Raw genomic sequence first — 27,722 nt, 5'->3', positions numbered from 1 at the left:
AATGTAAAACGACTACTGTCATATAATCAATGAAGGAACAGATTTTCATGTTACCTGCCACATCGTCTACTACGAGGTTGTATAACACGTGCTTCACGTAGCTTTGCGAATTGATTCGATTGTGAATTTTGATCAGTATATTCATCTGCTTCATCGTCAGTGAAACCCACATCGGATTCATATTCGTCAGCAATATCAGAACCAGCAGGTATTATAGAGTCTTCATCTTGAGAATTGTTTAAGCCTGTTTGATTATCATTTGATTTGTTACTAGCCAAATTTCCGCAAGTTTTTCTAGAGGCTTTGTTCCCATTATTTTTCGATTCATTCGGTGAAAGATCAGGCAGAGTTATTGAGAATTCAGAATTAGCCTCCTCTGCATCATAAAAGTCGTCATCGGAAGTATCCTCATTATGCTGCGAGGAATGTTGTTCTATAAATTCCCTAGTGTGAGGAAAATGATGAGCGGACGATTCTAATGAGCTGATAGGCTTTGCTGAGGCTTTCAAAGACTTGTCAGGACAAATGTTTGAATTTTCTTCACTAACATCAGTTGTTGTAGTATTATGAGCAATATCCAGTGAAGCGGTGACGTTTTCTTCATGAGGATGTGCCTCGGTATGTGGTAAATGCTGTACACGGACTGCCTGGCCAGGAGGTCGGCAAACAGACTTGATATTCAGCGACGAACTGACAGTTCCGCCTAATTTGAAAGAAACGAAAAGGAGTTTGACTGTAAAAAGCACGATGATGAAAGAGCAGACGAAAAATGTACTGCTTTGAAATACACTTCCACCAAATATATCGTCGATTATCTTACAAAAGAAGGCGGAAATAAGTGAAATCTAGACCAAACAAAAACTGCTGGATGTAAATGTATATATTTTCAGGTTTCTGATGAAAAACATACAACGAAATCTTAAAACCTTAAGTTTACTGAATCGCACAAACTGGCAAATTGAAATATCTAATCGACAAACACTCAATGAAAGATATAGATTCGTTATAAACTTAAGAATAACCTTGTTTCGATTTGGCTAAATCCGTTGATAATGTTGGAAACAGAATTTATGTTTTACAGATTCATTCTAAAGTCAACAAATCGCATATGACTACAATCATGAGAAACATTTAACTTGAATTTTCAGATATATTTCTTACTACACACCACTATATTACGAAGTATGTTTATAAAACTAGGAACGAAGAAACCAGGATTGATAGTTGACTTTCTAAAACAGAACAGTCCTGGCTGGAATTTAAATCCATATTAGGTAAAGTCGAAGAATGCAGAATAATGATCGATGTACATAATAAATATAGATAGATTATCGATAAGCGAAGACTGATTGCCGAGACTGGCTACAAAAGACATGTGAGGTGGTTCATTTCTTATTTTAGTGTCTTCCCTACCGGATATTTTGAACAAGCCGAAACATCAAATTATCTAACCAAATATAAAGAGAAAGGTCAATCCATACATAATTAACAGAGAAACAACCAAATGTGATGCAGATCACGTACATAGGTTTATGTAAGGTCCAACCCATTTTTATTTGAGATTGAGTGAATAGAGTTAATTTTAAACAGTTGACTCATAACCACAAACAATAACTAACTAGAGATAATATTATGAGGTGGGGCAGATATTAGATACATAGCTAACCATCCATATTATATGTACCTTTGACGTGTGATTTTGCTACAGTGATGTGACCTCCCAGTTCGGATGAACGGTATGTCCCTAAATGTTTAATGCTGTTTCGTGACTAGTTATACGTATATATTAAAATGTTATATTAATATATCTACCTAAAAATTGTTCTGGCTATGTAAATTTGATGTTCCAGTGGGTCATACTCAAAATACGTTGTAGTGACTGACTTACAAATTTAAAAGGTTTCCAGGTAAAAGTATATTAAACTGACGACCTTAAGCGACCTATCAGCTAACCAGAAAACGCTGCCTAGTAACAAAACAACGAACAACTGAAGGCAATACTGTAACAGTGCAATAATGGTTTTGATGAAAATAACCAATCCTCACATATTGAATTATTACAGCAGAAGAAAAAGTTTAAGTTTGTATATGGAGAATCAGGTTAGTGTTGAGTTAGGGTAATTAATTTATAGAGACTTCGACAACAACTGACACCAGCGATAATGCAAAGAGGTTAGGGTCAGGTATCAAGAGTTAAACTGGAGTTCTGAGATAGATTTAAAAAATCAGGTCTAAGGTTTTCATCACGAACTGATATCAACTATGATTCAATGCTCCGTAGCTCTTCTGTATAGACTTGAGAAACCGAAATCAAATGTAAGGATTACAGTGGTAGTGTACTATCTAGCTTCCGAAGCATTTTTGACCACGGATTGCGTCATATCAAGTACTTTAACGCGCAGTCTGTCTTACGAGCGAGCATGTTATGTAATTTAGTTTAAGCCCCATATTAAATCTACTTTTTGATAGCACAGTAGATATTTTTTTGTTGATTTCAAGCATTCTGAGGAGTAACTATTTCCAATAATTACTTTATTAATAGTATACAAGTTATCCGTCTCTACACTTTAAGTTTTGCGCAAAATACATAAGGCATTATTGTAATACTGACTACTTCATTAACACTAGTGAGTAGGTTGCTAACAGTGTCTACACAAAAACAAGGCACGTTTTGACGTTTTTTCAACTTATGAGGAAAATATTTGGGTGCATTAAAAGTCAGTTACATTGAATATCAGTTCGTTGTGTTATAGGCACAAGATATACATAAACTGTATTTAAACACGTGTGCCCTGGTGCGGTCGAGGGTGGGAAGAGTCCGCTCTCTAGTAATGCTCTCACATGGTCAAGCGTATACAACCCATCTCAGGGAAGTCCTACTTACTGCCTTCTCGTGACGAAGGTGTTGTTCACGAAATCGATAGGACGAAAAATGAATGTCCAGCTCTTTAATCGAATTGGTGGACACGGAGGGTCCATCTGGAGGAATTAGAAAACCCTGACTCCAAAACAATGATGCATATGGGCTCCAGGATCCTGAGGGGACAAATGACCTACAAACCTATTGTTGGTTGCCATAGGACTGCATTTCCTAACGTTGCTCCACTACCTTGTAGATTAGATCTTCAGGTCAAAGGCTCGGAGAGTGGTCCCCTAAGAAGATCACCTGCCTCGGTTTGAACGCCTGGGAAGTATTACGACCCTCACAAAAATCGGATGGTTTGTGTAGCGCATATATATTTAGTGCCTCCTCTTACCAATATTTATGTATTTAAATAAATAAATAACATATGATGTAAGACGCGAACATTTAGAAGGAATGTCATACTTTAAATCATCATACAGTATTTTTTAAAAAATTACATTACAATTTTTGAAAGCATAACAGAATGTTATTTGATGAGACGAGCTATTAAATGAAGTTGAGAAAATTGACATGGTTTGATCAATTTGATATTTTTAAACATGAGAAGACGACCACTACGTAATTACTTAACACTAGTAACACATGAATAGCTCAGAACCCAGAATTAGACTTCTTTAGAATGACTATTCTGTCTGATGTTAGATAAAGACATATGAATATCTAGTATCATTATACATATAATAATTTTGAAAGAATAAGATAAATTGATCTAATAAAATTAAAAATGAAGATAACAGCACACATATATTACACTAAAATTAACGAAATAATTCACAAGTTCATTAGTTAAAACATACTAAACAAAAAAAACTGATTACTTTAGATCAGGTCTTAGGCCAAAATATAAAATTAGATTACGAAGCCAGTCTTATCGACCTACAATGTAAATAGCTTAAATTTACAAAACATAAACAATAATAGAAGAAACCTTTAAACATATTTATCTAAAGAATTATTCAACGATTAGTACACACGCTGAATAACTGTGTAATATAACTATCTATTTCAGTAAATTCTCTTTTACATAAATCATAAATCTTTACACAACCTACAAACCATGATATATATGGATGAATCAACAAAATAAAGATTGGCAGTGAATAATAAATATTGACTACATCAGTACAAGATGAAGTAATCATAACGATTGACAGAACAGTGAAAGTAGTAACAGTATCAGTGGTAACAAAAAAAGACTCGGTATCGGCAATAAGCTTAGAGAATGAACTCGAGGAATAAAAAGAAAAAGATAACTTCAAAACAGAAAATACAAGGAAATACAAACAGCGAACGCATCTATGCCATATCAACTGATTGTGAACCATGTCAATAATCATCTCTAACAATTGGTTACACTAATCGCGCGGACCCCAAATATGGATTTGTTACTAGCAAACATTAATACTAAATCAGAACTTACAGGTAAATAAGCATGCTAATATGGAACACTACCTGTGTGTCATTAAACTTAAGAATAGCGCAAAAAAGTCGAGAGAAATGAATAACATGGAGTACCAGCTAATAAGGGAAAATGATGAGTAATAAACTGGACAAGATGTAAGACACAAATAATGAATGAAACTGTGGCAATGATCCATGGTCCCCAAGTTCTTCAACCTATGGCTTATATCACATGGGGGATAAGCTCTCAAATAGAAAATTCAGAATACAGAAATTTCAGAACAGCAGAAGTCCTGTAAGGCCATTAAAACGTGTAGTCTCTATGACCTTGTTTGATCAAGAAGAATCCGATCATTTGTGAGCTGTTAAACGCAAAAAAGAATGTTGTACTTAACTACGTAACACAATTTTAAATGATTCATTTAAATTCGCTATAGTTAATTTCTGTTTAAAATTGACTGATGTCTTGTACGAATACTTATTCCTAAAACTTTATAATATAAATCATAAAGAGATCTGTGCGTGAATGATTATTTGTTTTTCATATTCATACTATGACGGTAATTAGGAAACTGTCTATGGCGCTCTATCAAATGGTGACCATAACCGATCTATTACTGCAGGTAAACTACTCAACCGTTTACCGACAGACGCTATCGGTATTACATACTTTAGCATCCCTCAATATTGGGTGAGGTAGACTAATTCCAGCGGTACACGTGCAATATGCACACTTTTTACACAATACTGAAAGAATTCACGAGAAAATCCCTACAGGAAAAACATCTTTGGACTAGAATCAACCTTAAATAATTAAGCTAAGAACAATAAGTGTTAAAACTACAAAGTATTTGATATCGTAGTCGTTATTTGATGAAATATAACAGCGAAATCTTAAAAAAACACTTGCTTAGAAACACTTTGTAAAACACTCAAATAAAATAACCCTCTTGTAAATTACTTTACAGTAACATCAAGTTTGTAATTTACACACCCAAACAGATAAAACTAATCGTTTTTGACAACGATTGACACTGACTATTTAATTCATTACTTATAATTTGCGACAATAAGATTGGATAAAATCAAGCGTGACAAGGAAAAATAGTATTCAAGAAATTTGATATTGAACTCTATACGCATATCAATATAGGTTTAGAAATCGGACGAGATCAAGTAAAAACAAAACCTTTACGAAGATGATTATTTATTTATTTATTTTAACACAAAGATATTGGCACAAGGAGGCACCAAATACATATGCGCCACACAAATCTCATTCGATATGTGTGAGGGCTGTGGTACTGCCCAGGTGCCCGAACCGAAACAGGTGGTTTTCTTAGGGGGCCACTTCCCGAGCCTTCGACCTGAAGGTCTGATCCATAAGGCAGTGGAGCATCGTAAGGAGATGCAGTCCCATGGAAGCCGGTGACCAACAATTGGTTCATACGCCATTTGGAGCCCATGTGCACCATTGGTTTGGAATCCGGTTAAAGCGCCAGACATTCGCTTTTCGTCCTCTCATTTTCGTAAACAATACCCCCGCCACGAGAAGGCAGTGAGTAGGACTTCCCTGGCAGAGGCTATATACGCGTGGCCATGTGAGAGCATTTCGAGAGGGGGAGCGGACTCTCCCCACTCTCGGCCGTACCAGGGCATTCGGGGGCTTACGAAGATGATACAGATTTCTTGTTTCTGAATCTGACAGCAAAACCAAATGCAAAATCAGTAGTCAGTGAGCCTAGTGGTATATTGAAAAAAAATAATTGAATCCAATGAAGTATCATTTTGACCATAAGAAAGTCTGCAAAATGCCGCATATAAAAATATGTTAATGAGAAGCATAGAATATACCTAAAGATACACCAGAAGACCGGAATATGTGATCAGGCAGGACGAAGAATAGTATATGTTAGAAAACTCAAACTAGGGAAATATTTTCTACATTATAAATGTTAAGCTGATATAATGAACCGGATTACACACAGCATGCTCGAAAAGTTAAAAAAACGAGTCACATAAAAAAGTATGTCTTAACATGAAGACGTATAGATCATGTTTTTACACACCACATAATCATTTATCACTCATATTACCAACACAGAGGAAAAGAGAAAATCATGAGATATCATATGCAGCATCAGTCAGTAACAACGTAGAACTTCGTACTCACGTACATCAGTTCGAGTTGCCACACCACATTAGCACAGAGATGCACTTGTCGATTCAAATCCCGTAGTGGTAGAGGTAATAAGAGTATAAGCAGTAATCCGAAAGATTAGGGTTTGGAGATGTTATTTAAAGAGTATAATCCAGCGAAATAAATTTGGAAAGAGGAAAAAAAGAGACATGAAGAATTCAGAAGATTAGGATTTGGGAGAACGCAAAAAGTGGATGCACCTGCGCCATTGCAAACGATTTTGAGCCATGTCATTCAGGGTCTCTAACCATCGGTTGCTATCATCTCGTGGTCCCCAACCAGGTAGTCTACACCTACCAACATGGCTCAGTCCACTTGTCAATGACTATGGATTTGTGCCATGTTTTGGTTTGACCGCCTCTAGCTTTCTTCAAACCTACTCCTATACCACTGAACATCGCACGTCGAAGCAGTCGGTCATTGGGCATACGTAACACGTGTCCCAGCCATCTCAACTGATGAAGTTTCACTACTTCATCAATTGATTTGCCATCCTTACCTAGTGCCCGTTTCCTAACAACTGTGTTACTTACTCGATGGTCCCAGGATATACGAGCAGCATAGAACCTGACACATGCGTCTGCTCAAGTCGCCAAAAAAATTAGCATAACGAGATACAAATTATCAAAACAAACCCTATATTAGTAGAAGTATTAGTAGAAAATATTAGGTGCAGAAAGGGGAATCCATTAATACAAGTAAAATAGGATGGATGGAAACTACTTTAAACACACATATTTATGATCACATTAAAGCTGAAGCAAAAGATATAAACCTAAACTCGATACAATTTATACGTATAACAGCAATTGGAAAGGACAATCCAGGGCATAGTTGGCTGAAGACTCCTGATCGGAGGCCTATGCGCCACGAGAGATAACTAGATAATTAAGTAAGTGTTTCAAGTTATTTTTCGGTAAAGACTTGTACAATCGTCAGGTTAACTTGAAATCAAAAGAACAATGACAATAAATCAAATGATATGAAAAATCATTTCTAATAAATATATAATAATATAATTAATGTAAACTAACCACTTGATCCAAGTGTTAAGGTTGATTGCGGATTATTTTGTCTCGTTAAACATTCTAACTGACGTAACTGTTTAGCTAATTGTTCAATCATTTGTTCAAGTAAAGCACAACGTTCATTTTGATTATTGAATATACGCTGCCATCGTGCAAACTGTCCACGAGTAAAATGCGTAAATTCAGAACAAGACTGTATGAAAGAAAAAGAAAATGAAAAAAGTATACCTTACTTAAATTTTTAAAAAAACTAAGTCATTTATTAGGTACTTTGGTATGAGTAGCTGGAAGTTAAACCATTAAACTCCAGCTCCATGCATTATTTGACAGATATGTCTTTCATAACACAATAACTGATAGCACTAATAAGATTATGAGCTCAGTGAAGAATGCAGGCAATAAACTAAATAGAAATCTTAACTTCATTATCGTTATCCCGAAAAGTTTTGTCAGACAAAAATGATAAGTCTTTTAAATGAACATTTGAATCGGTTTCTCAAGCTCTTTTAATAACCCCAGGCTAAACCTACATGACAACTTGAACACGAGAGAAAAGGAACGAAGTGTGAAAATAACGCTTGACTCCAAAGTTAGTTTATGTAGAGAAAATCTAGGGTATTCATAATATTTTACATGGTATCGGGTTTCTGGAAGTTTATGAGACCATATTAAGCACAGAATCGGAGTAGGTAATTATCCAACCAGAAATGTTACACATGACTCTTTACTTTCTAGATGTTTTTGAGGAACTTCTATTCAACGCTGATTGAGCAAAACGTTTGCCAGTTTTCAGGGCCCCTCTGAACTTGTACGAGGAATAACCTTGGATCTCCCCAACAGAAAGAAACTAATTTAACACATCAAAAGAAGTATACTAACGTCTGATTATATCGCAATAAGAAATTCACTGAGTAAATAATATACAAAATGTTCACTTTTCATTTAAATGAAAAACCCGTTTAATTTACTGAAAACACCAAATGAATGTTGCAACATTTTCTGCACTAATAAAATCCCAGTTTAATTTTTTGATCAAAACCTGAAATAGCAACCAAAGTTTATGACTGGCAATAGTGTCAGATTAGTATTCCAGAGACTTATGATTTGTAAATAGCAGCGAAACAGGTTTTTCATTGAAATCATGAACCGGACTAAATTAGACCACCACTGAAAAACTTGGGAGCACTGTGCGACCGTTCTGTCATTGTATGGGACTCCTCAGCAGTGAGCATTCACGATCCCGCGCGCGGAGGTCGAACCTAGGACCTACAGTCCACTGGGCAATGTCGTGGATTAATTGAAGTGGGGCATTATTACTGTTGGATGCCGGATCAGTGGTCTAGAGGTTAAGCGTTTAATTTCCACTTGCGAAACCGTGAACATGCACTGCTGGGAAGTTCCATACTAGGATGAAACTGTCGTCAAGTGCTCCCAGGTTTTCAGTGGTGGTCTAATTTAGGTCGGTCCATGATTTTAATTAAATTCAACAATCTCACAACCCCATACCATAAAATCAGGTTTTCATCTCAGTTAATCCATTGCCGAACTCAAAGATGATTGGATTAAATACAATCTAATACAGTGAAAAATCCATCTGTTTGAATTACGGAGATGCAATTAATTTCCGAAACTATTGTATTTGATGTTCTCTAGGCTTGATAATAATAACTTATAATACCCAAATTTAACATAACTTAGAAACCAAATACAGATGAATGTAGTCAGTTTTATGCTAGTGATACTACACAGGTGATCAAACGAAATTAACCGAAAGGTAGAAAACGGAGTACGTTAACCACTATGTCACCGCAATGATAACGACTTTGATTAGCATTAGCTGAACACTTATTGGGTGTTTTTTGGTGGTGTTTTGTTCTCTGAGCTGGATGGTTTGGTCGTGGAGCTTTCATCGTTCTTCTGAACGACATCATCAGCACAAACTTCACTTCTATCTGAAGTTTGTGCTGATGATGTCGTTCAGAAGAACGATGAAAGCTCCACGACCAAACCATCCAGCTCAGAGAACAAAACACCACCAAAATCATCCACCTGAGCTACAAATCTTCTCCACCACTAATTGGGTGTTGTTCTAATTTCTATAAAACTCCTGATAATCTGAGTAAAATGTAGTACGTATCAATAAACTTATTAGTTCACACCAATTTAAAAACATACAAACACACTCCACTCACTTAAAAACAACCAACTATTATGTTTATTCCTCACTTAATGCACTTCAATTCACTTAGTAGGTGTAGCATTGGATTCTTGGAACAATGAAACTTATCAGATAAGATTAATCTATTGGCATATTCTAGAACAAGTCGTTTACAGTTTCAGTACTAATCTCTTCCTATAGTGTTCCATGATAAGTTCTATGTAAACCCAATAACAGTTTACATTTATGATAATAATTACCGTATAGGAACGAAATCCTTTAAAAAAATGGTATGTTTGAAGAGATTACGAGTTCACTTAGTCTGCGAACGGAACGAAGACTCAGTGACCAAATGACAAAACAAGCTAACTATTCCGATGCGTCCCGGCCTCGCTAACTAGAGAGAGAAGTCCAGGTTCAGAGGAGGGAAATGTATTCCACAAGCAACGAAAAACACGAACAAAAGCCTTAAACACAATTCAAGTGTATATATACAGTATAAAAATGTCCTTGGAAAACGTTACAAAACAGCATATTAAGAGATAATGAACCAATAACATTTAAGGTCCTCCCAAGTGGAAAATATGACATGACGGTGAAAATGGCTTTTTGGCGCGGAAACAAGAAATTCAAATTTCCGACATAAAGTTACAAAAATTAGATACTTACCAAGTGAGCTCTGAAGAATTAACATCCCCAACAAAAAATTAACATGAAATGTTACAAAGCTACACAATAATTTGGCTCCGAGTAATTAATATGTGAAAAGACCACTTTACCTATATCAATACTAGCATGAAATATTGAAAAAATACTAAATATAGTTATTCTAAAGTGAATTAATTTCACAACCTAAAAAATTGAAGAGCAAATGTGATAGTAATGAATGGGAAATACGAGAAAAAAATACGTACAATTGAAAAAACAATGACTGTTTTGGTAGTTTGTATAAAACTAGTGCACATACATATATACTGACCAAACATAATATTAATTATACAGTTCACATAATAAATCGAAATAATTACTTTCTGTCTCTTTATAACTGGTTGGAAATATATACATGGGTAGTCGTCAAATAGTCTATCTCGTGAAATGTTCCCACAAACATTTAAGAAGACATCAGTCGAGCTCATCATTTCGTAAAACAATGAAAGTAATGGATGACGGTATCCTCTATGCATATGTTGGCTTGACAAGCACGAAGGAAGGAGAATATGTATGAAGGATAAACAATTTAAGAACTAGAAATGAAATACCTCTAGATGGAAAAAAGCGATTATCAAAATTAAGTTTTAGTGAACGAGTTTGAGCTTTTAAATTCGATAATTATTAACGTTTCATAAACATTATCGAGATAAACCATATATGGAAGTAAAACTAAGGGATTTGTTACAAGTGATTAAAGAAATCATGTTATTCTATATACGGATTGAATATATTTGGTGACGATATAAATAATAAATAACTACTTACAATTCTTTTAGACAAAGAAAATTTTGTCAGTTTTATTTTCATAAAATTGGTATCATGAACAGGCAGTGACAATGAAACACTGTTATATCCGAGTGGAGATTAAATTACAGGTAACTTCCGAGGACTATTCATGGACTAATATTCTTATTGTATAACTACTCAACAATTACACTATGTATATTTATATCCCTCTTATGACAAGCTTTATTTTGGCCTATAATTTATTATTGTACGATTTACGGTTCTTAAGTTATGTTCAGTTTATTAACTACTGCCTCCCACACTCACAGCCACTTTTTGGGCTTATTTGTGTACAAATATTATTTCCTATTTTATGGTACGTTGCGGTCTGTGTGATTGATATATAAACTAAGTATGCCTGAAATAAACGATCTGCTGTGATTCTGGTCTGATCTGCTCTGATTCGGAAGCTGGTATCTTGTTCTGGACTCAAGTGGAAGGGCTCGTAGGACATAGGACCAATAAGGACACTAAACTGCCCACACCGGTTAAACGTCATTGGTTGGCCTAGTGTGAAGATTCGTATAAGTCGTATCCGGATTGGTAGATAAGTCGTGTGATCGAAAAGTCAGACATCCAAGGTCATAACAATTGGCGACGGGGATTTTGGCAAAAACAAAATAATTGGGAGACGCAAGGTCATAACAATTGGCGACGGGGATTTTGGCAACAAAGAAATAATAATAATACAAGTGGTGACTCAGATTTTGGAAATAAATTAGCTGTATAATTGCCGGTGATTTTTGGAGCTAATATTATTGGCAAAAAAAAAATGTCGATTTCTTTCGAACAGTTGCGGTTAATATTACAGCACCAGCAGAAGATGTTTGCCTTGCAACAAGAGCTATTTATAACAGTTTTGGGCAGACTTTGCATTCAAGCAGAAAATAAGAAATCTATATATCATGCAGATAATGGTGCAGTAATGGACATTTCAGAAGCATATCCTGTGCAGGATTCAAATCCTCTATACCAGAAGGGAAACGTAATATTGGTAACGTGTCCAGCTCAGAGCAAGAAAATATTGTGTTAAATGCACATGAAGTTGTGACAATACCAGATGATCAGAAGCCAGATCCTGTAGTTGATGCCCAGAGTCCAGAATCAAATGAAACACTACTGGTACTGTCTAGCTGCGAAAATAAACGTCAGCTCGAACAAAATTGTGGTCCACGTGCTACTAGTCGAGAAAGCTATGGTGACTCGTATTCAGAAAATAACTGGAGCAACACGATGAACAAAATTGTACCAGATGTTACTCAAAATCACCGGAAGACAGAATTTTATATTGAGTCAACTTATCCCATTTCTAATGACAGTGTGCCAGATATTGATTCTCAGAATAATGCATATGATTTTGATGAAACTTCTTATAACAATGAGGGAAATATGTCAGCTGAGTCGAATGATGGCCAAAAATCTAATTTAATTCTGTTAGACGTTGACTTTCTTAATGACTCGTTATCTGCTAACGAGATTCATAATGAATTTGAAAATAATGAACTCAGATCAAAGGCCGTTCATCATCATCTAGTCATTTTTAGTGGCTTCTCCAGTCAATACGAGAAACATGGTTTAAATAAAGTCCTACTAGTTGTATTTTGGAGCCATAAGGACCCAACATTATTTCGAGGAGGAGGAGAATGTTGAGGAATTTAAAGTCACATATAATTTTTTTTATTTTTAATCAGAATCTAAAGTTGGAATTTTCAAAAAAAAAAAAGGGGAGGTGTTATATCCGAGTGGAGATTAAATTACAGGTAACTTCCGAGGACTATTCATGGACTAATATTCTTATTGTATAACTACTCAACAATTACACTATGTATATTTATATCCCTCTTATGACAAGCTTTATTTTGGCCTATAATTTATTATTGTACGATTTACGGTTCTTAAGTTATGTTCAGTTTATTAACTACTGCCTCCCACACTCACAGCCACTTTTTGGGCTTATTTGTGTACAAATATTATTTCCTATTTTATGGTACGTTGCGGTCTGTGTGATTGATATATAAACTAAGTATGCCTGAAATAAACGATCTGCTGTGATTCTGGTCTGATCTGCTCTGATTCGGAAGCTGGTATCTTGTTCTGGACTCAAGTGGAAGGGCTCGTAGGACATAGGACCAATAAGGACACTAAACTGCCCACACCGGTTAAACGTCATTGGTTGGCCTAGTGTGAAGATTCGTATAAGTCGTATCCGGATTGGTAGATAAGTCGTGTGATCGAAAAGTCAGACATCCAAGGTCATAACAATTGGCGACGGGGATTTTGGCAAAAACAAAATAATTGGGAGACGCAAGGTCATAACAAACACAATCTATACGAGTTCAAACAGTGGAAACTACCGATCTGATAAAATGATTTCCAATACGAATGCTAAATATAAGGTGGATTAAGATTTTATCAGAATGATACCTTCACTCGGAAAAAAAAAGGATTTTAACGCAACGAAAACAAAACCAAGAAACCGTGCTGATAATACAATTTTGAACAATTGTTTATCCAGTACTGTTCTCCCATACTAGTAAATGATAGCCAAGCGAGTTGAGTTCAAGTTGATCGATATAATCAGAATATGAAACTATAGTAACCGCCCTAAACCACAAAAGCTTGTTTATATTATTTTCAAAATTTAAAACCTTAGTATAGATCCAAATGAAGCACAGATAACACAATGAAAAGTATGAGAAAATTAAAGGAGAAAATTGTTAGAGTAATAAAACTAAAGAGGTCTGTAAAGATTGTCCACACACAACTATCTTGAAAACAAACAGGGACAAAAGAACAGAATTGTTTTTCAACGTTTAAAATTGCATGTAAGCCAACATGTTCATCAAAACTGTTTTACAGCTGTGAAACATTGCCTACAAAGGCAGAGTACATGAGTAGTTTACAAATAATTAATTATAAGTGTCGCTAAAATATTACTCACGTAGTGACATTATTAAGTAGAGTCGAAGTAGGTGTAGGGTTTAAAGTTAGAATGGTAATTCGATCAGTGAAATCATAAGACTTAATCGGCCAACGTGACATGAACATTTATTGTCGATGCATACGGGATAGTAAGTTCTAATACTAAATTATTGTACGATTTAATTAACAATATACAAATGTAAGGAATTTCGAGGTTAAGTAGAATAAAATTCATATCTTAACAAAGAATTAAAAAATAAGATAATATACAGATATTTATTTTGCAAGTTGTGCATAAACTGTCGATTTTCGACGATGGCATGCCTACATTATGTGAAAGACCGAAATTCTAAACATCGACCAGGGTATTTGTGAATTGAATAGATTATATTTTACTTGGTTCAACTGTAGAATTTTACGGAGATATTTGTGGTATAATAATAGTTTGTGACAATCATTACACTATTCACATACACCAGTATGTTTAAATGGCCTTGACCCAGCAAACCACAAACTCTATTTTTATTCCTATAAGAAGCCTAGAGATAGGATCATGCCAAAAATCATTACTTTTATGTACATACTGAAATATAAAAGAACCTTTAAAATACCCCATAAAAAAAATCAAGATAATACACATTAGATATAGAAAAAACAAACAAAAGAAAATAATACTAGAATAGATGTTTTTAAAAATTCTTATTTATTTTGACTGTCAAACCTTATTCACTAAATTGTCGTGGATATGCAAAGAAATTAGACGCAACTTAGAGTAGACAAAAAACGATGTATGCGAAAGTAAACTACGAACAATACAACATGGCACATAAGGACTGACGAATTTACAGTAGTTAAAGCTAATATTGTGTATTAGACCACACTTAGTTGTACATAGTAAAACTTTCTAAAAACTTTGGAACATTAACTGAACAAAAGCATAATAAATATGCGAATCAAGCAGATTCGATGAAGTTCCGAAAAATTCAAAAGAACTTAGTATCATGCAAATTGAAAAAGCTAGAATCTTGAGGGTGACATAATTTATGGAAACACTATGCATGCAGAAAAATAATTACTACATCGAAAATCCTGGACAATGAAATAAGCAAACGTGCTGACACACACAGAAATATATGTAATGAATTTTTAGACTTAAGAAAATATGGTCATTAACATGCCGAAATCTGATTTTACATCACACTGGAACATAAGTAATGTGGAACTTTATGATAAGCGGTCACGACGACCAGAGATCATAAGTAATGTGTCATAAAGACCATGATATATGTGCAAAAATATAGGCTGTTTTATGATTAGTCCCGTGCGCACGTTAAGGTATACCACACAAGTTCAAAAATAGCCTCATGAGTTTTAGAAAACATCATTGCTTTAATAGATTAATTTGATCAGCTTGGTACTTTGTATAACAAAATTTTAATCTAGCCGCCACCACATGTATAGTTGATTCTAGAATAATTACTCCACATAATGCTGTTACATAGGAAGTCATAATGTACAAAGACAATCCTACAAGAATTTTCATTTGAATTCACACAAAAAGTTTCACAACAGTTGGGGGCCGAGTCAATGGGAGATATTAGATAAACAAAACCACAAACCAGTTTACATTCACGGTTAGCCACACGAACAAGTGAAAATACTTATCTCCCAACGAAGGGTCGTGTCTAATAATGAACAATATTGATATTGAGACATGTAAGTGACTTACATTAACCATCGCCATACTGGCGACCTTGAAAACCGTGGCGCGTTCACGAGCCAAGTTAAAACGTTGCAGTAATTCAGTGGGATCACGAGCAGACTCTACATCACCGACAGAACGTCGAAGTTCCTCACCTTTTCGATCCATTGTCAACTGATAACGTTCAAGATCAGTCACATGGGCTTCAAGTTTTACAAGCGCATCGTTAATAAACCTAATTCCATTTTCGTCAGTGGTAGACAATGTCTTGTAATCATCATCATCTTCATATCCATCAGCATACGCATCTGAATCATAACCTGAAAGTAAATAATTAATGGGTAATTTAATCATGTACCATATGTACACAAAAAATATGCTATCGAATAACGAGGCTTTGCTAATTGAATGAATTATCGACGACAGTAGTGGAGTTAGAGATTTCAAGTTGTATAATCTTTGTTCAACCAGAGGGTTTACAGGTAAAATAATAACTTACAGCAACAAATGAACGCTATAAGCAATGATAGTATGACCATTACAATTATTTATGGAAAAAAATTGACTGCAAACAGTTATTAAGAAGTAAAGTTCACACTAATGGAGAATATATATATATATATATATATATATATTTGAGCTATGGAGTAGTATTGTGCTTCTGATTTGCTTCTTGCTTCCATCTAACCTTGTTATTTGGAATATAATCTCCTTCCTGTTCAACCGTGTTCTGATTTGGGGACTTGTCGAGTGAATCAGTGTCCGAGAATACTAAGAAATAGGAACAGCTGGGTCATAACCGTAAGAAAAGAGAGATATAACAGTGGCGACGGGGAAAAACTAAAGAAAAATGGCGATTTCTTTAGAACAGTTGCGGTTAATATTACACCACCAGCAGAAGTTGTTAGCCTTGTAACAACAACTATTGAGCACACTTTTCACTCGACCAGAAAATAAGAAATCTGTTTATGATGCAGTAACAGACATTTCAGAAGCATATCTAGTGGAGGGTTCAAATCCCTTTATACCTGAATCAGAATGTAATATTTGTAACGTGTCCGGCTCACAGCAAGAAAATACTGTGCTGAATGCTCATAAAGTTGTGGCAATACGAGATGATCAAGAGCCAGACGCTGTAGATGAAGCATGGAGTCCAGAATTGAGTGAAGCACTACTGGTCCTGTCTAGCTCTGAAAATAAATTTCAGCTAGAACAAAATTATGGTCCACGTAATATTAGCCGAGAAAGCTATAGGGACTCGTATTCAGAAAATAACTGCAGTGACACGATGAACCCAATTATACCGATTGTTACTCAAAATCATTGTGAGACAGAAATTTATATTGAATCAGCTTATCCGATTTCTAATGACAATGTATCAGATATGGGTTCTCAGAATAATGCATGTAATTTTGATGAAATTTCTTATAAAAATGTGGAAAATATGTCGGCTGAGTCAAATTATGGTCAAAAGTCTAATTCAATTTTGTTAGATGTTGATTTCCGCAATGATCCATTATCCACTGATGAAATTCCTAATGGATTTGAAAGTAATGCTTCAGAAGAATTAAACTCTGACCTCAAATCAAAGGTCGTTCATTATCATCTAGTCATTTCTAGTGGATCCGACATTCAATGCGAGAAACATCGTTTAAATAAAGTCCTATTATTTGTAACTTAGAGATATAAGGATCCGACATTGTTTCGCGGAGGAGGAGGAGAATGTTGGAGAATTAAAAGTTATGCATACTTCTTTTTTAAAAAGAAATCAAAACACCGGGAACAGACATGTCAGTCTCTGTGCGAGAAAAAAAAGTGATAATTCTTTATTGCCTAGACGATGAACTAATCAAAAGCACAAGCCAGTCACTCAGTTGCAGTTGGACCCTAGCACCAGATCCTGAGAATCTGCTCAAAGGGGAGGTGTTAGCGGGACATAGACCGGATTAAAGCATGCTCAATTCACGATTGCTCTGGTGCACGCTGATTGGCTAATTCTTATCCAATCAGCACTAGTCGAAAGTTGGAGAATACTCTAGAATCTTCTCATGTAAAAAACTATAAGTATACTGACGTTTTCTCTATTGTGCTTCTGACTTGCTTCTTGCTTCCATCTAACCTTGTTATTTGGAATATAATCTCCTTCCTGTTCAACCGTGTTCTGATTTGGGGACTTGTCGAGTGAATCAGTGTCCGAGAATACTAAGCAATAGGAATAGCTGGGTCATAACCGTAAGAAAAGAGATTATAACAAGTAGGAATATTAAATATGTGCTCACAATTAGCAATTAAGTTACTGCAGTGGGAATCACGTATTCTGACGATTACCATCTACTAAAAAACATTTAAGCTTTTAGAAACTGATCTAATCAATACAAAACACCTACGTGAGAGAACAAAATAATGAATTGGACTGGAATTCGAATTTTCGGGAAAGTTGCTATGGAACAACTTAAAAGTACCTAAGCAGCTATTTATATTTACACTTCGTCAAGGTAACAACTTTGTAGCCTGTCTGACTACTTTCACATTAATATCTCCATTAAATAAAATTGTTCGTGTACTTTGCAAAAATCTTAAGAAATGGTTTACGCATGAGTTAGGTCCAGTAGTGACTAGCATCGTGTAGAAAGTTATACGTCTTACTCAGTAATATATAAAGAGTATAAGCATTGATTGATATACAAAGAAAAACAATGGTCAAGAAAATCCAAATCCGTTGACAACTTGGTAACTGTTTAGTTGGTTATATACGTTTGTTTCTGCATCAATGCTTTTATGGCACACTGTACAAGCTCATTGAAAAGTGAGAAAATCAGAATTAACACCACTTGAATTATCCATAAATTTTACTGTGGATGATCACAGAGATACAAACCACAATGATCAAAAGTTAACCAATATAACGTGATACAACTGCTTCCAGTGATGACACTCAAACTTTAAATAACAAAATAATGAATTTATGTATATGTTGTACGAAATGTTCTTATCACTATGAATAACAAGCGAAGGTAGTGTTTTATTCTGAAGCTGTTAAGTACTTAGCGCAGTGTCCAAAACAAATCAACTAACTGATAAATTTATGGTTAATTGGGTTTGAAAATGTTATATCATAACTGTAATTCGATGCTCTAGAATCGAAACTTATACTTAAGGCTGACCACACATTAGTGCCCTGAAATTGTCGTTAGTTTTAGGTACGTTTAGAAACCTAAAACTGATGTTCCTCACGAAATTCTCAATTACGTAATATTTTACTCCTATTCCAAAATATTGGCTTTGTTTGACTAGTAATCTGTTAAAACGTGAAACTTACAGTAATTAGAACATTCCGATTTTTACAAAACTATATAGCTATAAATCATATTCTATCTTTCTTTGAAGACATAATAATCGCTGAACCTTTAAGCTGTTGACTTAATCAATTAAAATAGTTGTCTACTGTTTTTAGTAAAGTTTATTGACAGACAATCCTGTTACTTTTATTGTAAAATTGGAATCATATTCGGCTATTTCGAAATGAACATGTTCACGAGTTGTTAAGTGCCTAGCTATTCCTTTCATTATTGTGTTGCCAATATATCTGCTTCCGAGAAGAATTTGGAGAAGTATCCTGGTTGCACTCGATCTACTTGCATTTAGACCCAAAGAATTCTCACCAAGGTCTAAACATATTCTCTAAAAGAAGCGACGGCCTTCAAATGACCCAGGTTAACGGAGATACGGGCTACTAATCTCAACCATAGGGTCAATGTTGCAAGCCAAAATACTACGTAGTATTTCTTTCAACACTTTAAGTGGGACGTGAAACTACAGATGCAACGAATGATTATCAATTTGCTGAGCTGGAATTCCATAAGCACCACTTAAGTGGCTATCAATTTAACTTGGCCTACATATTTGGTCATTAAAATTGTCCATTCTACGTACATTTGGGTGCTCATATTTCATGAAGACAAGTTTCAGCAGAACTGATATTTCATTTTGCCAGAAATGTAGTCAGTAAGAACGCAGACGGACTGAAAGTAGCTATGCCATGCAACCCGATCTATTCAAATCCGTACAACCTCATTAAATTGGAAAACACAGACGACCAACTACCGTAATTCAGGACAAAAATGGCTCTAACTGCTTTCTGATACACCTATGCCTGCAATATCAATATACGTTGTTATCAAGCCTACGTATGTCAAAAAAGCGAAGCACGCTGGAACTCCAAACTGATATAGTCTGGCTGGAAAACTATAAATACATGAGTTTTGAATGGGGATTTTAAAGAGGCAACAGAAATTAATAAAATAAGATATCAGAGTCTTGGTTAGTTAGATTTGTCCGATTTAAAGTCATAAAATATCGCTTGAGGATTAACTATAGGAAACTAAGAATGTCATTCCATGAACTTAAATAGTTAAGTGATTCCAGTAAAAGTCACTCATCCACTTAGATGCTGGCACACATGTGCTCTTACCCAAGTAGCCAATCTACATTATCACCGTGTGGTGAAAACAACACGATAAAATGTAACAGAAGTCAAAATAATTTAGCAGAAACCATGATAAGAATGACTGAAGATTGAGAACATGGTTCCAAAAACCAGAAATTGTATTTATAAGGTGATAATTTAAATTCTAGAGGACGATAAGAACAGACGTGCTCAACTACTTTACGCCCCATCATTAATTTAGTTATTGGTAAAGACCAATCCTGAAGCAACATTCTGCAGTTAGAGATAAACGGATTGTTAACTAAGGTGATCATAGGACTGTATTTTGTCAGCGTCTTCATCAAATAAGAATATCTTTTGCGTTCTTCAAGTCGAAAAGAGGACCACCTGGTAGTTCAACTCCTAAAGACTTAAGTCGAAATTTTTCTAGAACACTGATTACGTATACAGTAGGTTAAGAATAGAGTAAAGGGTTGATAAAAGATGAAGACGATCTAAGAAGATAAAACGGGTTGATGAAGAACAGGATGAATTGTAGTCGTAAAAGAACTACTCGAACTATTAACATTTCCCGGCTTCTAACACAACAAATATTTCTTTCTTGATGTTCTTCACATGCCGACAGTCACATATACCACTTTATGACCAATAGATTTCAGTACTGACCGCTTCCCGTATTTGAAAAGTTAAATGCAATGCTAGAAACTCATGAGAAAAAGTGAATTGAAGCCTCTGTACGTTTAGCCTTTCATAATTCCTCCATTGATAAGTAGAAACGCAAAATTTCTGGTTATCAGTCCGAAACTTTTCTCATTCGTCACATCAAGCTACAATGTCCTCAATCCATTTATCTGGCGCACAAAAACCATCAAACGTTTTCCACATATGGTTTTAGTGGGTGATCACAATAGACAAAGCCGGTCACCTTATCAAAGTACCAACTTACACAATAATAAAGAATCCACAACTTGATGTTAACTTGCATTGACTACAAAAAGTGATCAGGGATGATGTGAGTAATCATTTTCTAACGAAAAAACTGAAGACAGATTAAAATGTCTCGAATGTTTTTAGTAGTATCATATACCACAATGACGTCACCTGAATTTACGTTGCGTCGAAATGAAATAAGCAAGTTTGAGATTCCTGCGTTAGAAAAATAAAATTGCTGAGACCCTACACCTCATTATGCGAAAGGGTGAATAATTAGTTATTTAGCTAACGGGAAATATAAGCTTGACAAAAACGGATGATAACAAACGACAATGATTGTATCGGAGATGGGAAGCCCAATAATTCTTAGCGCTCAAAATTTCAGGCAAAAATCGCAAATTCGCATGGTTAATCGGTCAGACACAGAAATCCTGAATACCAGCACAAATGGTTATGTAACGGCGAAACATCATGTTGAAACAGTATTTTACAATATTTTACAAGTAGTCAGAATGGGTAACAATCATATTACATTGTTGTTAAGCTGCACCATGCGATCTAAACTGTGTATTTGCGACTACTTTCCACAGCTCTAGGCTGGGATAGATGAGTAGAAATATCCTGCCGCAAAATAGTGGATTAAGTTCGTTTTAGGCATCAGTTATAATGCATAGTGACATCTCTGAATTCAAGCATGTGATAGCTAACATAAATCTGCAAACCAAAAATAAAACATGACTAAATTAAAATGACCAGAAGATTTATTTGGATTGACTGCATAAAATTGTACCCACAGGATTATTCATCTTATAAGTTATTTATACACAGATAAAAAGACTGCGCAAACTGCCTTCTCGTAGCGATGTTGTTCACAAAATCGAGAGGACGAAAAGCGAATGTCCAGCTCTTTAACCGAGTTGGTGTACACGGAGGGTCCATGAAACAGCATCCTCTAACGTTGCTCCACTGCCTTGTAGATTAGACCTCGAGGTGAAATGCTCAGGGAGTGGTCTCTTAGTAAGACCATCTGCTTTGGCTTGGGCGCCTGGGCAGTATTTCGGCCCTCATACAAATCAATGATAACTACTACTGGCCTCATTGTTATTTTGTGGCACATATATATTTGGTACCCCCTACACCAATGTTTGTGTTCAAATAAATGGAGTCATTAAGGTTGGAACAATACACAAATACCATTAAAGCGAAACCCTATCACTACTGCATGGTGTGTACTAATATACAAGGCATATATCTTGGAGATAGGTCAGAGTAGGGATATATAAAACCTAGGGACTAACTCAGAAAAGCTGTGATCTCAACAAGATACAATAATAACATATACTAACAAAGTTTGGTCGTAAAGAAAGCTACCATTTGAAAAATACACTATAAGCGCTCGCTGATTTGGGGAACCCGACTTACGAGGGACACATACTAGTATGCATTCAACATGGCTTTCGTGATTATATAAATGAAAAAATAAACGAACTTTAAGTGATAAACGTCTAGGCGTTGCATACATCGGCTCAGATGGTCTTACATTTTGCATAAACTAAAAACAATAAACTTAGGGTTGAACACAGTTAAACAGCTTCACTTGCTGGCTAAAGCTCATTTCTTCACCCAGGCAGTCAAGCGAGGGCGAAATAGGGCTTTCCCCCTGATATACATCATTTTTATACCTTCAACCCATACGAAGTGTACGGGAAAAGCAAAAGTGAGTAGTTAGTTGGATCTCCATTACCAAACAGATACTGAACTGAAGTTATAGATATCAATTTAGTAATGACGTAACAATGCCTAGAAAGTTCACGTCAATATAAAATCTCAGAGTCATGGTAACACACAGACATATATACGCCTAAATAAGTGGAGTCTCAGTAAACATAAATCCTCATTCTTAGTTTTAACCCTTAGTGAAGATTTAGTATTAACACCGTATGATGAGTCAAAACAAACCAAACATGCCAAAAGCGCTTTGCCCCAAGTGAGTGATAATCTATGGTTGATCAAATTTCAAATTTTTGAATGTAATTCTGACCCAATAACGTTTCTTACCTTGCTTCCGTAAAGCCACTGCAGTTGTTTTAGAATTAGAAAGGGCTGACAACCATGCTAGTTGCTCACTCTCAGAGTTAGCCTTTATGTGAAATTTTTGTGCACTGCTATTCGAGATTTCCAAGTAGACCGTCCCTATTTTCTTAACAGTAGCATCCGCAAGTTTGATAGTTCCACGACAAGTATGAGCCATCTCTGCTGGATTCCTGGCAAAAATGAAAATCAGGAAAAAAGGATACCTGTAATACGACAACAAGCCATTCTGTAATACGAACCATCTTTTTTGATATCCCTTCAAGTAATTTGTCCACTTATAAAGGTAACCTTTCATACAATCTCTATCGAGACTTAGATCCATTGGCATCCAAGGCCAATTAAAGTGCGTTCGCACTTGAAGGACAAACTTCTGTTATCTTATTGGTGAATAAGCCACGAGACTAAAGGCAACCAAGTTGGACTTATTTCTTGCTCTGATAATCGTATAATAAAGTAACACCACTTTCAATAAGTTATCTTCCTAATCAAAGGTAGAAGCGGCCATCTGATTATCAAGAGTCACGTCTGACAGCGTCAATATCGGACTTTAATATTAAAATAGAGTACTACATTGGAACAAAAAGCACAGGCGTGAAGTGTAGTGGGGATGTATTCTTTCATGCATTTAGTTGTGATCAGGCAACCATGTGAGAGAGGGATAACCAGGTGCTTCATGAAGATGACACACCAGACAACTCATCCCGCTTGTGATTCATAGTATTTATAAAAACAGACCATACGTAAAATACAAACAGCACACCAGTTCACGTTCTGTTCTTTGACTTATCATTCCGGTTGGCTAATCTTTCCTGATAGTACCTGAGTTACGTCTTGTAGTTCTCACGAAACCTCTTCTGTTGCAGTTGTTAGGTCTTCCATATGTGTCCCCATGTTAGTTCCAATGTTTTTCCCTATTTATTTGTTTTTGTGTATTCGGCCTTTTCTGCTCTTGTTCGGCTGTTGTTAGCTGCTTTTGTGTCCCTGTATTTCCTCGCTTGAATCATGCACGGGTTGTTTGTAGAGATCCATTTTTTCATCTGGTGATTCTTCGATACCGGCACCTCGTACAATTTAGAGGTTATTGCATCTTTAATCCATATCAAATCGTTCTTCGTAGTGGGCCTTCCCTTTTCTGGTTGATACTTTGGGGATTGGGGATGTACCTGAGATCAATTTTGAACTACTTGAGCTTGTTAACGTTCCGAAGGAAGGCAGCAATGAATTTTCGAAGTGCTGCTCGCCCAATCACTTGATATTTTTGGTCACACTGTTAGCCTTATGACCATCACTTTGTTATAATGTCATCTATGGACCTTCTGAAATTTTTATTGATCCATATGTTATCGACTTGATCCTAAGTAGTGTTGTTCGGCCCAACCCACGTAACTCTATTCATAAATCTGTCGGTAAAAATCAGACCAAATACGATCACGTTGTGGTATGCATACAGACCTATTAGTTTCTCTCCATTCTTGTTTCATCTGTATCAATAATCGCCCTGTCTGAGTTATTCTTATAATCTAGATTGTTTCCAAATGTGTTCACTTAGTCCCATCTAAACTAGGTTGTACCTTAACATTCTTGATGCTTGAATGACCTTCGTATTGGTTATTGCATCCATTGTCGGAAGAATCATCGATCTAGTGACTTCTAGAGAATCTCAGCTCTTGTCATGAGATGTTTTGACACTTCTGTATGGAAGCTTTTCAACGCTTGGATCAACGTTCCAATGATTCTTTTTATTTAGCACTTTTACTCATGGTTCTTCTTCAGAAGATTGAGTTGCTAACGCTGTTCATAAACCTCTTTATTCATCAGGGTGTCGGTGCAAGGTTTTTTCGGAGGTCTTTTGGGATCACATTTGAATATTCCTTCGCTTACACACTTCGTAATGTAAAATACTGCTTTACTTTTGAATGAAAGGTTATTCTTTTTTATCCCTGCAGCTATATATTGAGTTGATCATTTGATTCTAGGTTACCATTAATTCTTTACTGTAGTTTTTACGTTTCAATTTATTCTCTAACATTCTCGCGAACTAAATCCATGTCGTTATACTTGGCATCTTGGTTATAGTGACTGCTATGCTGAATAGTTCTTACTCTTAGACTCTGCTGCTCAAATTGACTGGACTTGTACATTTTTGATTGCTAATTGAAGCGCACTCCCAGTACTGGAAACACTCACTTTTGTAACAAGTTATTCAGCTAAAAACTCTCAAAAGATTCTCCGTTGATTCCTATATACAGTTCAATATTATCCTTCGAGAAATAGAACATGATTTATTCAGAAAGAGATAAATAGTATTTCCGCGATAATCGAAATGCTCATTTTTGGGACACGGTAGACCAAGTTTCCCGTCAATATATCGACCATAAAGTAATAAATCTTCTAATTGAACGCCTGAATCTGTTTCTCAAGCTCTCTAATAACCCTAAGCAAAGTCTAGACGACAACTTCAACACTAAAGAAAAGAAACGAAAGGTGAAAAAACGCTTTACTCCTAGATTAGTTGATGTACAGTAAATCTAGGGTATTTGTAGCATTTCGGTTCTGATCCCGGGTGAAGGAAGAGAGTCGGACGTGGCTTCAGCAACTTCATCCAGTAAAAAGCAATCTGGCTAAAAGACGCTAACCAGAATAATTAAATTAAACCAATTGGTCCCTGCCCTCCGGGTTGAATGATCTTTCAGAAGAATTATGACGCCTCATAGCGAAAGCCGAGATGGGAAGGTATAACATGATGGAGCTCGGAATCACAGAAACACAATGGATTCAAAATGGGCAGAAAAGGTTAGACTCGAAAGAGATGCTGCTGTACTCAGTTCGCGAAGAAGGAAGTCCTCTACCCACGCACGGAGCTGTTCTGATGCCTTCCAAACAAGCATCGAATGCACTTATTAGATAGGAGTCTCGTGGGTCTAGAATTATCAAAGCAAACCTCAGAACAACGAAAGAAATCACAGTGAATTTTATCCCCTACTATGCACTCAATAATAATAGCAGTGACCATGATAAAAATCAGTTTTACTAAAGGCTGTGATCGGTCAAAGCGAAATGATCAGGAAAAGATCTGACGATTCATATAAGAAAACTTAAATGCCAAAGTCAGAATGGACAACACTAGTTATGTAGATAACATAGGACGATATGAACTGGGAGGGAGCGGTGGAAATGGTGAAGGGTTTGCAAATTTATGTGCAGTCAATAAAATGGTTATAGGCGATACAATATTCCTTCACAAATACATATACAAATCTACATGAATTTCTCAAAATCACACTACAGAGAACAAGATCGATCATGTTTACATCAGTATAAGAGTCACAAGGTCAATGGAAGACGTGAGAACCAGGAGAAAAGCTCGTATATATTCACATCACCTTTAGCTGGTGGTTACCAAGACGAAACTGAGACTAAAGAAGCGTTGAACAACTGTAGAAACAGTATTACAAAGGTTCAATACAGTGTTTCTTCGACATACTGAAAAATTCAACCAGTTGAAGATAACTTTCAGCAACACGTCCCAAGCTTCATAAGATCTACTGAAAGAAGAAGAAACTACTATAGAGGATAACTGGAAAGGTATCAAAGACACATTGACCTCAACGTGATACGAGGTTGTAAGGCCCTTCATTTTGTCGTCATTTAGATCAGACGATGTTGTCGAAAGGGCTCTCCATTTTAGTGGTCCGAGATGGTCGTAATGGATGGTTGTTATTGGAATATATGCGTTGCATATCCTCGTATATAATCATCGACTCAAATCACGTTAGTCGATAACAGAATTAAATAAGTCAAATAACGAGAATGGACTTGTGAATACATATATTTTGTATATAAAGTGAATGGAATAGAACGAAGCAAAACGACGCGCAGTGGAGATGACAGGTAAGCCAACTCCCCATTAGTCAAACGTCAGTCATTATTTACAGGCACATAAAAATAGGTTAAAGACATGTGATGAGTAATCGGATAAAAAGTGTGCACACACCTACGGGATCATATAAAAACAGTCAAGAGTGATAAGCGAATAATTAACAAGGTCAAAATGTGACTCAAGTAAAATGAATAGAATGGGCTGTCCGAAAGCTAGAATAAGGTATACGGGCTTAACATAATAACCAACAATACAGGTTTAAAGTTACAACAAGTGTCATCATTAGAAGTGGACCTCTATAGAAACACTGGACAAGATCAAAAAAGGAAGAACAACAAGACAGCAATTAACAACAGCCGAATACGGGCAGAGAAAGTTCAAGCACAGGCTGAGTACACAGAAGCAAAAAAGCTAGTTAAGAAGTGTATAAAAGCATACAAGCAGTAACACATGGAAGAACTAGCGACAACGGCGGAAGAAGCTGCAAAAGAAGGAAATATGAAACAACTATATGATACAACGAATGAAACTGGC

The 27,722-nt window shown here is 35.8% G+C and overlaps 2 protein-coding genes across 3 annotated transcripts in view; one reads left to right on the top strand and one right to left on the bottom strand.

Annotated features, from left to right (window-relative positions):
- Nucleotides 1-23,669, bottom strand: part of MS3_00007587 (uncharacterized protein) — a 42,170-nt gene extending 18,501 nt beyond the window's left edge. Inside the window, exons 1-5 of one of the 2 annotated variants that reach the window (XM_051215893.1) lie at nt 23,512-23,669; nt 23,273-23,478; nt 15,862-16,154; nt 7,562-7,748; nt 55-703 (exon numbers count right to left, since the gene is read on the bottom strand). In XM_051215893.1, coding sequence (XP_051066439.1) covers nt 55-703; nt 7,562-7,748; nt 15,862-16,154; nt 23,273-23,478; nt 23,512-23,636 — 1,460 coding nt within the window. In that variant the 5' untranslated portion in view covers nt 23,637-23,669. Of the gene's footprint in view, nt 1-54; nt 9,417-15,861; nt 16,155-23,272; nt 23,479-23,511 lie in introns of those variants that run through there. The other variant, XM_051215894.1, reaches the window with a different exon arrangement.
- On the top strand, nt 11,590-12,933 carry MS3_00007588 (uncharacterized protein). Its single transcript, XM_051215895.1, has one exon. It carries the CDS (start codon nt 12,444-12,446, stop codon nt 12,858-12,860), a length of 417 nt encoding a protein of 138 aa, XP_051066441.1. The 5' UTR covers nt 11,590-12,443; the 3' UTR covers nt 12,861-12,933.
- Nucleotides 23,670-27,722: the final 4,053 nt, after the last annotated feature.

The sequence above is a fragment of the Schistosoma haematobium genome, chromosome 4, assembly GCF_000699445.3.
Source record: "Schistosoma haematobium chromosome 4, whole genome shotgun sequence".
Classification (NCBI taxonomy): Eukaryota; Metazoa; Platyhelminthes; class Trematoda; order Strigeidida; family Schistosomatidae; genus Schistosoma; species Schistosoma haematobium.
The sequence above is the reverse complement of the archived record's forward strand: the minus strand, read 5'-3'. Positions and strand labels throughout refer to the sequence as shown.

Coding starts and splice junctions, on each gene's coding strand:
- MS3_00007588 (XM_051215895.1), top strand. CDS start 12,444: ATGAACAAAATTGTACCAGATGTTACTCAAAATCACCGGAAGACAGAA.